This window comes from Pholis gunnellus, assembly GCF_910591455.1.
Source record: "Pholis gunnellus genome assembly, chromosome: 2".
NCBI classification, from domain to species: domain Eukaryota; kingdom Metazoa; phylum Chordata; class Actinopteri; order Perciformes; family Pholidae; genus Pholis; species Pholis gunnellus.
The window spans coordinates 13,076,885-13,090,705 of NC_136536.1; the positions used below are offsets into that span (position 1 = coordinate 13,076,885).

A 13,821-nucleotide genomic window follows, 5' to 3' on the forward strand; every position below is an offset into this window, starting at 1 on the left:
GTAAATGAATGTGCCAAAGCATCCGCACACACTACAATAAGCGTTTCCTCTTGCTTTTTCCCCCCGGTGTAGCCACCTATCTAATATCTTGATCTAACAATTTGGCTTTACAGCTACAGTTTTTCTCCCTCTTTTCACAAAGGACTTTAAAGGCAGCACTACGAGAGAGAGTCAAAAGCAAAGACTGAAAGTAAAAAAAAAACAGATCAACAGCGAGAGGGCAGCCAGAAACTGACTGTGGTTTCCTGACGTCTCAGTGATTAGAAGTACATACGTACGGGGTGATTTTAGAAGCACTACAACGCTGGCACCAACACTCTGAGTCATACCAGACATAGGAGTCGCTCTGAGAAACTTCTGCTTTGAGTGGTTCAGTGGAGCAATGATGCATAACAAGAGTTTTTCACTTTTGCTTGGCAACCAACCGCCAACAGGTTGCCCATGTCTGCGTCTGGGTGGAGCCTGTCTGAGCACTGACAAGAAATTCAGATTGAGGCCCTGCAGTGATTCATTTCCTTCTCGGTCTGCCTCTTGGTGTGTTGGAAGTTCCATGTGACATTATTGTGAGGCAACACATCTCATTTTGATATTTGGACGATAAGCATTCAGAGAATACGTCACTGAGAAAGCAAGCAATGCCCATTCAGTCAGTTCCCATAACAGAGGTGCACCCTGAACTCATTCAGCGTTCCTGAACAACGCATAAATCACTTCAAGCCGCCCCTAACGCCTCAGCTGGATCACTTCCTGTCTAACTGGCTGTCTGTCTGTCTGTCTGGCAGGTTTTCTCTGTGTTTTCTGGCAAGTGAGGTGCTCAAGCAGTGGAGCAGGAGCTGATGAATCCAGGTCGACTGACAGGCTCTCATTCAATCACAGGCAATACTACAGTATAGACATGGACATATTATCTGCTAGTTTGAAGAGCATGTGATTTGTTTCTTTGTGTCCAACTATACCTACCTGTGTGTGTGTCATGCGTGTAAGTAAGAATGCACTTCTGCAAGGATGTTTACACACAATTCTGTAATTGTCGGTTTTCCTTTACATGTGTGCATGACAAAGAGCCAGCACAGGGAATGTATCGCTGTGAATGCAATGGAGCGGGATGAAAGGTCATTATTGTGCATTGCTTTCAAAATTACTACATCCAAAGTCTGGCTAAACAGAAACAGAAAATATCATAAATAAGTCATTTCCACAGCTGTAGAGTAGACAATTTGTAAAATTCAGACACATGCGCAAAGTAAAAGGAAAAACTGTGTTTTTGGTTAAAAAAATATTACAGTAAGTTGGAGAGAAATCTGACCACTGACCAGCTGTATGTAAAGTTTTTCAAGATGTGAACACATTCTCCTGTTTCCTGCCATGACCCGATTTCTACCAATAACCTGCACTTGTAAACATAGTCAGGGAGCGAACACAGAAACAGGCACACATGCACACAGTGGCATCTGTTAAGTTTTCCATTGACATTCATGTTTTCACACAAAAAACTCCCAAACTGTCAGCTAAGCACACAATTACAGTCATGTTCGCTTACACACACACACCTGTTCGCCCTCACTGATCACACAGACAAAATGTACACACAAACAAATGAACTAATGCAAGTTTATACAAATGAACTCATGCACCACTCTTCACAAGAGACCATGGCAGTTGCACATATGCACATTGGCACAATTTGACTAATGTCTAAGTGAACACAACACCAGCGGGCCTCCCTCCCCTCCCTCGGCCAACTTCTCTTCCATCACTCTCCACCCCTGAGCCCAGATTATAGCTGTACTGCACCGGCCGCCCACCACTCCCTGCCAAACACTGTCGGCTGCGTAAACACAGCCCATTCACACACACACGGAGGGAGGACAGTCAGGCTCGTCTGGGTTTCTAGTCGCGGCATGGCTGTCCGAGCCCTCCGCTTCTCATAACAGTGAGCCCCTAGCAACGCTCGAGCCAAGCTGTCAGTCAATAACATGATGGTAACAGAACTGCTATCTTCACACTCAGCTCACACATGGCTCCGAGCTGACTTACACACACTCCTATAGATGCTACACACAAATACACGTGCACAACAGCACATTGCGTGCTCACCAGTGAAATAAACTCTTGCAGGTGCATGCATGAGTACAACGCGCGCACACAAAAAGGCCAAGGTGCACACATATACACACACACACTCCCTGCCAATTCCCCACGCCTTTGTACAAGGGAAAATGTGCCTGGCAGCCAGAGAGCTGTTTTCAGTAAACAGCTACAATAGTAGCAGCCAGACATGGGTGTCCAGGTGGGCAGCTACAATACCTCCGTGACCAGCAAACTATTGTGAAAGAACTTACGAAAGTCCACATTATATACTCTGCTGATACAGAAAGGCAAAGTGTTGGCCCAGTTGCCTCATAACAACCGGAACGAGATTCCTCGGAATGTTTCAGCGTAAGCACTCTTGTGAAACACTTCTAAAATAATTCAAGAAGATGGAAAGAACGTCCGATGTGACAGATTCAGCCTCCACGCGGTGGTTTATGAGTTTTATTTACAGTGGTGTGACTAACGCTGTTGAGGGGCTATAAAGTGCTATTAGAGCAGAGCTGGATTCCAACACAGGCCTGTGGAATCCAGCCTGGCACATTGTCTGTCTCTGGATTTGACACAGCAGTCTGGGTGCCCAACGCCAGCCAAACAGGCACGTAAACACCACATACATTGACATATAGGAGTTCACATATAGACTCTACACACGCAAGCACAGGTTGACACACTCATATTTATGCATAAGCAAAAAAACACATTAAAGGGGGGCTTATGGAAATAACTTTAAGCAACTGCAGGGATTGAAACTGTTTATTTATAGGCGGCACTGCCTATTAATGGCCTTGGCTATGACTGCAGAACTGAGACAGATCTGTTAGCAAGGTGGTGTGATACACCGAGTCCTTATCCTGAAAATGGCTTCCTGCTATGAAAATGTTTTCCATGCTGTAAAGTAATATAATACAGTAAATGTCATATAACTATTATGTGGTTAGAATGAACTTAAATCATATTTCAGATTATAGTTTCAGATTCAATTTATTGCCAGTGCAGACTTTGAATACAAAAAAATAGAGTATTGTTAAGAATGCATATAGAAACGCACACACATACAAATACCTACACTTATAGATATATAGCCTAGTGCGCCTTTCCCCAGACAGCAGCTTAGCAAAATAGGGGCTCTCTATCCACTCACTGCACACTAACATTTGGTGCTTTTTCGATTACAGTTTGGAATTACGGAACAAAAAAAGTTCCTCTCAGTTTTTTGTGCATTTCATGTTGAACTCATCTTCTACTTCAAACAGCTCATTTAGTTGCATTAGAATAATTGTTTTCAGAGACAAGTGAAGGCCTTTCATCGGTCATATCAATTTCGACTCAGTGACCTTGGACCAGCTGACTACTTAAGCCTTTTAACTTCAGCACATTCATTTGACATTATCTTGAAAGGATCAACAAGGTTTATGTATATATAACAGCACTGACAAGTCCTCATTAGACCAGCAACCATGGTACTCTGTCTCCTTCATTCTCTGTCATACACACACCACCCCCTTACCCAAGATACCACTATCTATTCCCAGTCCTGCCCCCTCAGGCATTCTAATCTTTTAATTGAATCTTTTGTAATTATAATGAAATAACTGCGGACTTCCATCAGGGAGAAAATGATCGGGGGCCAGAATGTGCCAGCGGTCACAGGAAGCTCTTATTTCTCTGCCATTGCTGCTGAGATATACCCCCATTTCAATTAGCTCCTCAATTCACATTTGAACAGCACATTAAGGTAAAACAAAGAGACGTATGTGCCTATGTGTGTGTGTGTGTGTGTGTGAAGGATTGCACACAAGGTGATGGGTCAGTCTATCAATCTGTTACTGCCATGTCACTCTCTTGATTGTATCGCTTGGAAGCATCACAATTAATACCCAAACAGTGTTTAAAAAAAAGAAAGAAGCTATGAGTGTATTTTGGTGAGAAAAACACACTTCCCCTTCTTCTGACCCTGGAGAACTGCTAAGCGTAATTGCCTCATTCTTCCAAGCAAATGAACATTGACAGAGAGGGAATCGGTCTGCATAGCATCTCTGAAATGGCTTCCATGGCAGTTGACTAATTCAGTTCTCATTGATGTATGACTAAATCAGTGTCCATTATCCTTACGTGCAAGGCAGCTCAGATGTAGTACCAGCTACGTGATATAAGGCACTTAAGAGCATTACACAAGCCAAACTGGCTGAAAGGGTCTCCTTTTCAGCAAGCTGACAAGGCCGCCACACATGGTGTAGATCTGGCATTGGCCAGCCTGTAGCCTCTCACTAACCTCTGACATTGAGGTCTCCCACTGGTGAACAGAAAAACAGGAAGACTGACAACACACTTTTAAGTCCTCTAACTGTCCCGGGCTAACGGCCAACGACAGTGACACTTATCACCGCAGGAGATTTACTGCCAGGACAATAGGATGTACTCATTTTGTGTAAGATTTAGGGGCACAACGTTTTTTCTATTACATTTTCCACAGATAATCAAAGAACTACTGACACCCATGTTTTCATGAAATACACCTCAAAGCGCTTATTTTTGGACCACAGTAATTAGTTGGTGCGTATCATGCCAGGGCCAGGTGACTCTCTCTTTACAAACCCTGTGGTTATTTTGGAGAGCAGAGTGAGTGCTTGTCTGAGCGTGGCATGAGGAGCCAGACAGGTCCCTCTGTTGTGCAGCTGGGCTGGCTTAATGAGATATCAGACTCAAACATCAATTCATCAGCCTCATTGATGAGGACAATGAGGGGCAACTGCTTCAGCAAAGAGAGGCATTATGGCTCCTCGTGTGGGGATAGGGCCGCCTTGTTTACAAAGGTTATTGGGCACAGAGGGCTTGAAACAGTACACCACACCAGCCTCCACTTTGCTCTGCTCTGCTAGACTCAGCTCCTTTACCCTCGGGGCAGCTTCTCAGGACTTTTTTTTTTTTTTTTTTTTATCTCTTTGATTTTCAGGAACAAAGGCCCAAAAGAAAAATGTACTTCTGGAATCTAGAGGCCTAATTTTCAAATGTATGCGTGTGTGTGAATGGGCTAAATGGAGAGTCCATAGAAGTCTGATTGATTAAATAAACAAATCTCATCTTGTTATCATCAGGGTTCCCCTAGCTAAGCAGAGCAAGCTGGGCTGGCTGGAGTCCCCCCTGGCCTCGGCCTTCCCTGACAGAGCATCTGTCTTCATTAAAGCTCAGCCAGTGTGCATGACAGCCACTGAAACACTGGTGTCTTCACGATTAATGAAGACAGATGAGTCCCCCCCGAGAGGCAGTCAAAAGGAACAAAAAGCAGGAGGATGAACAAACAGAAAAATACTAAAAAATAGAAAATCAGAACCAATTTCAAAAAGCTCCCCAAAAACAAGAACACAGTCTGGCTGTTTATCCCACTGCTCTATCTCTTCTTGTAGTCTTGATTGTTTTTCCACTGTCATATCTGGCTTGTCTCCCTCCACACTTCTCCCACCATACTATGCACACACACCCCCACTCCTTTTCCACTCTCACACGCTCTCTCACAGCAGTAGTGGCCCCCTGGAAGTGTATGGAAATGGACCCCAGTTTTGTCTTTACAGAGACAGGCCTGTTGTTAGAGTGAGAGCGTTGTCTGAAGTCAGAGGGGGAAGAAGGGAGAGGAAAAATGAGAGTCTGACAGAGAAAAAGAGAAAAAAAGAAACATCCCTCTGCTTTTTTAGACTGTGCATGTATTCTACATTTCTAATTTATTCATTTATCCATTAAATAATTCATCTACTTATTAATTCATAGCTCCAGAGGAATATCATTATCCATCTTGTATCCAGAAGCATAAACAAACCTCTGACCTAGGAGCACTGCAGCAGGCTACACAAAACTTTTAATATCTGTAATATTAAACAGGCTATTTGTCAATAACAGTTCATCAGAAACCAGACTTGTAAAGCTACAACAAGAAAGGACGATGAACTAAAATGTCAATGTTTTTTCGTCTTCTTCCTGTAGCACACCATGTACTTTCCTCTTTCTTTCATGTGTGCATACTTGTAGTTTTGTTTTTAGTATACACCTGGCAAGGTCAAACCTCAGGTGGCTACACATTGTCACTGAAACTTGACTCCATGGGCTCAAGTCCACAAGTACACACACACACACACACACACACACAGTGCATATCATATCATAGCAAAGAGTTTCTTTCAGATGGCTGAGCAGCTCAAACTGTCTGTGGGCTGAGGGGGGAGAGGAGAGGAGAGGAAAAGAGAGGAGAGGAGACTGTTTGTCCCAGTCTTTTCCTGTGCTGCTCTGTAGCCCCTGACAGCAGCCCCCTTGGTCGAGCCCTGAGGGGTAAGCAAGCCAGCAATGAGAGAGAGAGGGAGAGAGAGAGAGAGAGAGTGTGTGTGTGTGTGTGTCAGAGAGAGAGAGAGAGACACAGAGAGAGAGAGAGAGAGAGACAGACAGACGGAGAGACAGACAGACGGAGAGAGACAGACATGATTGTGTCATACAAGAAATCCAAAACAGGATGCCACTTACACTGAACGCTGGCACTGCCCGTCCAAGCAAAGGGGTCCAGCCCCGCAAAGAAGGGGCTCGCCTTCCGCAGCATGCATGCACCCCGGCTGGTGACATCATAGAGCTGACGGGGGCCCATTCCCAGAGCCTCCATGCAGTCGAACATGGCACCCACACCCCCCTCCCGCCCTCAGCGAGAAATCACTCCGAGCCCTCAAGTCCTGCCTGCGTCCTGCCCCGCTTCCACAGCGCACGTCACTCGCTGAGGCAGTGACAACAACAAACAGCAGCAACAGCTAGCTGGATCTGCTGCCTTCACTTATCTCTCGCTGTCACCCTCTCTGCTGCTCTTTCCTGCCGATGCTGGAGTTTCCCCTCCTTCCCTCTCAGCTGGAATGCAGATCTGGTTCCTGCCTGGCTGAGCTGAGCTGAGCTGAGCGTGACTCTGACTCTCTCCTCTCCCCCCCTGCCCTTGGGTGAGCTGCTCTCTGTCTGCTGTAACAGACCTAAATAACAGCCTCTCACAGCTCTGGCTGAGCCCCAGACACGGCGGAGCGAACCAACTGCCTCGGCATGACGCTCTGAGAGGGGGTGGAGAGAGAGAGAGAGAGAGAGAGAGAGAGAGGGAGGGAGAGAGAGCGAGAGTGAGAGAGAGAGACAGAATGCCAGAGAGGGAGGGCTAGAGAGAGGGACCCAGGAGGAGTGGGGAGAAGGGAGGGAGAGGGAGAGGGAGAGGGGGCCGGCCAGCAGAGCCTGCACTCCAGGAAGAACTGATCTGGTTAGAGGACAAAACTCTATTCCCATTCTTCTTTTGCTTCTTTTTTTTTTTGTCCGTGCTGCTTTTGTGTTTCATATTTCATCCTAGATCGCAAACAAACACAGTCCCCTCCCTCCCTCCACTCCCCTCCCCTCGTGTCCCATTCAGATCTGGTCCCTGTCTCTTCCATCGCACCTCCCCCAATTCCCCTGCAGTAAATATATGAGCCCCCTCCCCTCCCTTCTCTGAGCCCCCGTCTCTAATCATAACCATATTAAAGTCCAGCCACTGGCCGGGTGAGTATGTGTGTGTGAGAAAAGAGAGCCAGAGAGAGCGAGGAAGAACATTGTGCTGTGGTTGAACCCAGAAACCAGATGCCAGGGTAAATCCCTCCCTCTCTGTCCGTCTGAGGGAACAGAGGATGGGCAGTTCTTTCTGTCTCTCCCTACCGAAGTGCTTTAACAGTGATGAATGAGGGCTGCCTTGCTCAATCCCTGCAGTGCATTTACACAGACAAATACCCCCAATATACAAACACACCATGTGCTGGACACACTTCTCACAGGTTCTCTTGACCCTGTTTGTGATTTATCTCCGAGCAACCATTGTGAAGAAATACAGAGAGATGCAAGGATGCAGATGTGAAAGTAATGAATTTTAATAATGTGCCTCCTGAATGCATCATCGAGCCCAAAAAAAAATGTCTGCCTTCCACGTTTAGCTTTCTTAAACCCAGGCTTTTCTGTGTATCGATAAAATAATTCAATTTAAAACAGAGCAGTGCCCTCACAGTGACAGTAAATCAAAGGAAAATCAATAGGCGGTCTGCGGTCAATAAAAAGGCCTGTCACTGGTCCTAACTGTTCATCAGCAGATGGATGGACTCTGGCTGGGCGAAAGCAAACAGCTTGATACAATGGGAGATATATGATAATAGAATGACTTTAGTCTGTGCGCCCCACACATTCATCTCCCCCCTGTCAGGCCAGTACAAGTGGTACAGCCCAGCAGGCAAAAAAAGACAACATTTCCTGTCAATCTGTGCTGCTGGCTACACTCTCCATAAACACACAGTGCCCTCCCGCCTCCTCGTCTGTCTCACACTTCACTCTTTTTCCTGTCTCTTGAAAGAAACCATGCTTTCACGTTTCGGGCTATTTTGAATGATTTTGATTAAAATGTTTATTGACCTAAAAGCTTTTCCTTCGGTTGAAATCCCCTTGTTTATTTTGTTAAGCTAGTTCACTAGAGCAGTCATACTCACATGCATACACACCGACACAGACTCACTCACACACTTAACAGCTCTTTTGTTGCATCAAACAGTAAATAAGATCAGTAGTTTTTATGTGTTTCTTCATCCACTTGTCGGGTCATAAAGGGGAAGCTTTATGACAGCAAGAAGAGAACAGTGAGGCTAACAAACTGTTATCTCTCAAAGATGTAACAGTGTGTTGTTAAAAATGTGTCTCTTTTTGTTCTACCTCTCCACCCATTTACACAATCATTTAAAAAAAAAATGTCAGGTCTGGATGCATTTCAGATTAAATCACCACTGCCACGAGTCACATTTTTATGATCCACAAGCATTCTTCTCACACTCGTCTTTCATCTGTTTCCTGTGTTTTTTTTCTTTCTCGCTGCTAGTTTCAAACAGCATCCTGGAAACTAAAAACTGGCCAATCCCCTGGTGTTCAAATGTTCTTTGTAACATTGGCGTTGTTTGCCAGGGCTGCTCTCTGGACCGGCGTGCAGCAGCACAATCGATTTATAATATCATGCGGTCACACTTGAAACTCTTTTGCTTTTGGAGATTGGCGGACCTTATCCGACTCCACTGGTTTTGACATTTCTTTTTCACTGTGTTTGAGACTCAGACCACTAACCCCAGGTTCTCCACTTGTTGGCACACAGCGCTGTGAGCTGAGAGTCTGCTAGTGCTTCAGAGGGCTTTGCGGAGTGAGTTTAGACATCTAATCTACACATACTCCATACTGCTGCTGACCCAGGCTGGTCCCTGCCTCCCCTCCCTCCTCCCCTTCCTTCCCCAGCCAGAGAGGTTGAACTCTAGAAGAAACCCCCACTGGGCCACTAACTTTCCCCCCAAACTTATCCTGCCCGCCCTCCTTCTCTCCCTCACTCTCTGGCTCACAAGTCTCTCCATCGCTCCCCCCCCCCCCCCCCCCCCCCCCCCACCCCTACTCTGTTTCTGCAAAATACTCTCCCCATTTCATCAGGTTCCCTATGGTCGTTTTTTCCTAACTGCATGATTTGTTTTAGTTGACAAAGACCTCTGCTTTTGAAAATGTTTCATTTTCAGTGGCTGCCAACTCACTGGTTATTATGTGTGACTGCTGAGTTCAATCATGTTTAATTGCACTTTAGATTAGACCAGATTCAAAAATGGCAATGTTTCTTTTGTGACATGACGTGTGTCATCTCTTTATCTATACATCAGACCGGGACGCTCAGTCAGCTGGTCCCAGACTGCTTATAGCTCCACGTGGGCCGGAGACCCAGGAAAATCAGGCTTTACCGTCTGACACTCTGATGCCGATTACAGATAAGCCGTATACAACACATTGTTGCCACTTCCTCTGTATACAGTCATTCACGTTCCAGCCAAGCAGTCAACAACACAGTGGTGTGTGAGGCTATAAAGGTGGCTTGTTTTTAAATGCCTATGTGCTAAACGCAGCGTGGTGATTTTGAAAGGAATGCAGAGCTTTTTCATTGCTTATGTGAACACGTGTGCAGTGTGTGGACATGCTGAAACAGATTGCCGGTGATGATAGATAGAGACACTGAACACCAGTTCAGAGCGCCCTCCCACTGCAGACAGATTCAGGTTACTCAGAAACACAGACATACACACAGGGATTTCATTTGATTTTTTTTTACACATAAAGTAGCTTCATGAAGGACATAACCAACAAGATCCATGCATCCAAAATATATTTTCCATCCTTTTCATTTATGAACTCATTAAAGAAAGTAACAGAGGGCAATCCTGGCGTTGCTACCCATCACATCCATCAACTGCTCCACCAGCAGAAGGTTTTTACACATGTTCAGCTCTGAGAAGACATGTAATCTTATCCACTCATCTACTTCACTCTCTCATGATGTGTCACTGAAGAGGGATGTCAGGAAGGTGAAGCATGAATTGAATTGACTAAACTAAAATGTATATGTAAAAACTGAACAAAATTGCCAATAAATAAGGGGACTTTTAATAAGCAATTTAGATTAACATTTCATGTCTGAAATTGAGTAGGAAGAAGCAACATGCTTGTCTGGGCCTACCCCAATTCTGATCTATACTAATCCATCAATACTCAATCAGCCGCATGAACCTACTTTCTGCCCCAGCGTCGATCCCAACAACAATTATGTGAGAGCCCATTTCTCAGCGGCGGCCATGTTGGCGTCTGTTCACATGCACACCAAAGGCCTAACACAGCTACTTTTCAGAGCACTATCATTCTTGGCCATCTTTCAGCAAAGTTTTTTTTCACTCTGTGTCTTTCTCTCGCCCTCTATCTGCACTGTCATGACATTTCACTACCCGTGTTTTGTGTGGGGAAAAAAAAAGAAAGATCTTTTAATTCTGTGGTGAAAAACACGAAACGTCGTGTCTTGTTCTCATAGGCCCTCCCACGCCTTCTCAAGGCCCATCCCTCCTTTCTCGCCATTGCGCGCCCTTCATCTTGCACGTGCCCACAAAAGGCCCATCTGAAAACAGATCCCTCCCCTTTTTAATAGTAGCCTCTTTATCTTCATCTGTCATCGTGTCAGAGCTTTAGTAAACTCTGTGACCTCTCCTTTACCAGCAACCTTTGCTGACTTTGCGCACACGCAGGCAAGCAGGCACAAGCACACATGTGATACACAAACACAAGCAAAGTTTCAGAAAGTTTCCAGCACTTAGGGCAAATTGGCTCCAACTTGCACGGAGGGATAACCAAAGGAAATCCAAGGTGAAGGCCGAGGAGAAAGAGAGAAAGGAGTAAGGGAATTCAAGAGTGCATAAGCCGACAGGCTTTGGGTGGATATCATCGGAGGAGCAGATATTCCCCTCAGTTTCACAATAAAAAAACTCCTCCTGCTTTAAATTGACAGGAAAAACAAAGTATGCCTTTCTGTCCATTTCCCCCCTCATCTATTGAGTCATGGCCAGTAATGGTTGAAAAAGAAAACAGAGCAATGTGAGGGGAATGTATTTCCAAAAAGAAGAGGAGCGCCTCGGAGAGCTGTCGTCTTGAGGCTGGCGGTTGCCATGGGAGATAAAACCAGGGCTGTTTATCAAAGCTCCAATCTCACTGATGGATCAAGGACACAGTCAAACAGAGCTACATGTGCTGTCATCACACACAAGTACACACAAATGGTCCAGTCCTAGCATTGCTAATGTGCGATGTAGATCATGGTTACAGGAGCAGAGATGCCAGCGAGCAGATGGCTCTTTAATGGCGCTTCTTTTTTCTGATTGAGTTGTGACACTCGTAACGGTGAACGCTGTGGTCAAAGCTCAACACTGCTTACATTGAGATAGTGAAATCATTTCAAAATGTGATGGAGTACTATGTTTAACATGATTTGAAAATATGAAAACGTTAATGGATAAATGGATTACTTTTATACTGAAATGATCTGGAGTTGATTCCTTTCATGTTTTTGATTACAGCTCGGACAACATGACGCTACTCTTGTTAAGAAAGAAATACAATATTAGCATGTGACCATGCCAAATCAGAGATCAGAGATGATATTATTCATATGTATGAAAATACACCTCATACATCATGACAGATCCTTTTCACTGCTCTATCTTAGTCTTTTAAATGATCATAATCCATAGGCAATGATCACATGAGAGGCTACTATCAATCTCAACTATATGTCACTCATTCTTGAAGTTTTTCTGAAATTCTTTGAAATCCTCATTTATATTGTTTTCACCCCAGGCTCAGGCCATTTTTTTCCTGCCTAAATCTAACAGAGATCAGTGGATGACACAGAGATTGACAGAGGTCAGAGATGATCGGCTTTGCTCTCAAGAGCAAACTGAAAATTGAACTCTCAGGTGTCTCTGAGGGCCTTTCACAGCTTTAAAAGAGAGGTGACGTCACAGCTTATAAAGGGGAAAATAAATAGAGAAGGGAGTTTTTCTGTGTCTGTGAGAAAGCTTGTGCCTGTGAAGGGCAGCAGGGCTGAGCTCATCAGTTTCATATCCATATAGCTCCCTTACTCTTTCATCTCCCTCCTACCCTTCACTCAAATACACAGTATGCCCGCATAAGCACGCACATTATGCAATATCCAATCCTCCACAGGGAGGCACGTACCCACCTACAGCACCTACATCAAGGCTGGGCTGAAAGCCAGCACTTCAACCTTTATGAAAATAAATAAGGCGGTACAATGTGCTGTTTGTGCTCGTTTCCACATCCAGTGGAGAAGGTTTAACTCTGATAGTCGACATGTCCCTCTCCTCCATTTAAAGGTTCACTTTGACATTCCCTCTCATAGCACATTTCCCACCAAAATGGCTTCTTTACGCAACTCCCCGAGCTCCCTAAGCCAACATGACCTCCTTATGTGTGTGTGTGTGTGTGTGTGTGTGTGTGTGTGTGTGTGTGTGTGTGTGTGTGTGTGTGTGTGTGTGTGTGTGTGTGTGTGTGTGTGTGTGTGTGTGTGCGTGTGTGTGTGTGTGTGTGTGTGTGTTTAAGAATGCAATGAGTGTTTTTAATTATGTCACTCTGCATGAGGATATTCTTTTCTGCTGGAACATTTTGGTCCTTTTCAGTCTGCCTGACTTAATGCCTGGTTTGTGTGTGTGTGTGTGTGTGTGTGTGTGTGTGTGTGTGTGTGTGTGTGTGTGTGTGTGTGTGTGTGTGTGTGTGTGTGTGTGTGTTCAAAAATGGGTGAAATCCTTGGCCTAGCGAGTAATTATTTTTGTTTTCTACTTTTCTATCTTTTACAATTCTTCTGTAGTTTTCATGATCTTTTTTGGATGATTTTTGTGATTCATGATATACATTTGACTCAATCTCTTGTCTTGTTATAAATATGTAGGTATTAATACAAAAGTGGGCCTATTACTATAAACTGAACTTGCCTGTATTCCTGAAATTCCCTATATTTATTTTCTTTTTGGGTCAATATTATATGACTATTATTTACTATTTTATATTATTCTAACTTTTCACTTCGTCTCCACCGGAGGCACAACTGAGCAGACTCAGGCGGCTTTTTACACACGTTTCAACACACTATTCATTCCTTTCTATTAATACAATGCTTTTAGTTTCATCCCACTGTGTAATGCAGCTGAAAAAGTTCACAGCTGAGCCTCTCGTGAGAGGCAGTAAAGATAAAGCTCCAAAGTCATGGTCTGAATTGAAAGTCCGAGCCAAGCAAAGGACTGCAGATTTTGGTCCGAGCCATGTGGGCTGAAGGAAATGACCTGCTAGCTTTTCAAA

At 44.6% G+C, this 13,821-nt stretch overlaps 1 protein-coding gene across 3 annotated transcripts in view; it reads right to left on the bottom strand.

Moving 5' to 3' along the window:
• rarga (retinoic acid receptor gamma a) overlaps nucleotides 1-13,821 on the bottom strand; it is a 41,700-nt gene that overhangs the window by 12,032 nt on the left and 15,847 nt on the right. Inside the window, exon 1 of one of the 3 annotated variants that reach the window (XM_079171707.1) lies at nucleotides 6,601-7,031. The exons of the other annotated variants lie outside the window; for them this stretch is intronic. Within the exon in view, the coding sequence (XP_079027833.1) occupies nucleotides 6,601-6,745 (145 nt within the window). The 5' untranslated portion in view covers nucleotides 6,746-7,031. Of the gene's footprint in view, nucleotides 1-6,600; nucleotides 7,032-13,821 lie in introns of those variants that run through there. 3 annotated transcript variants of the gene reach the window in all.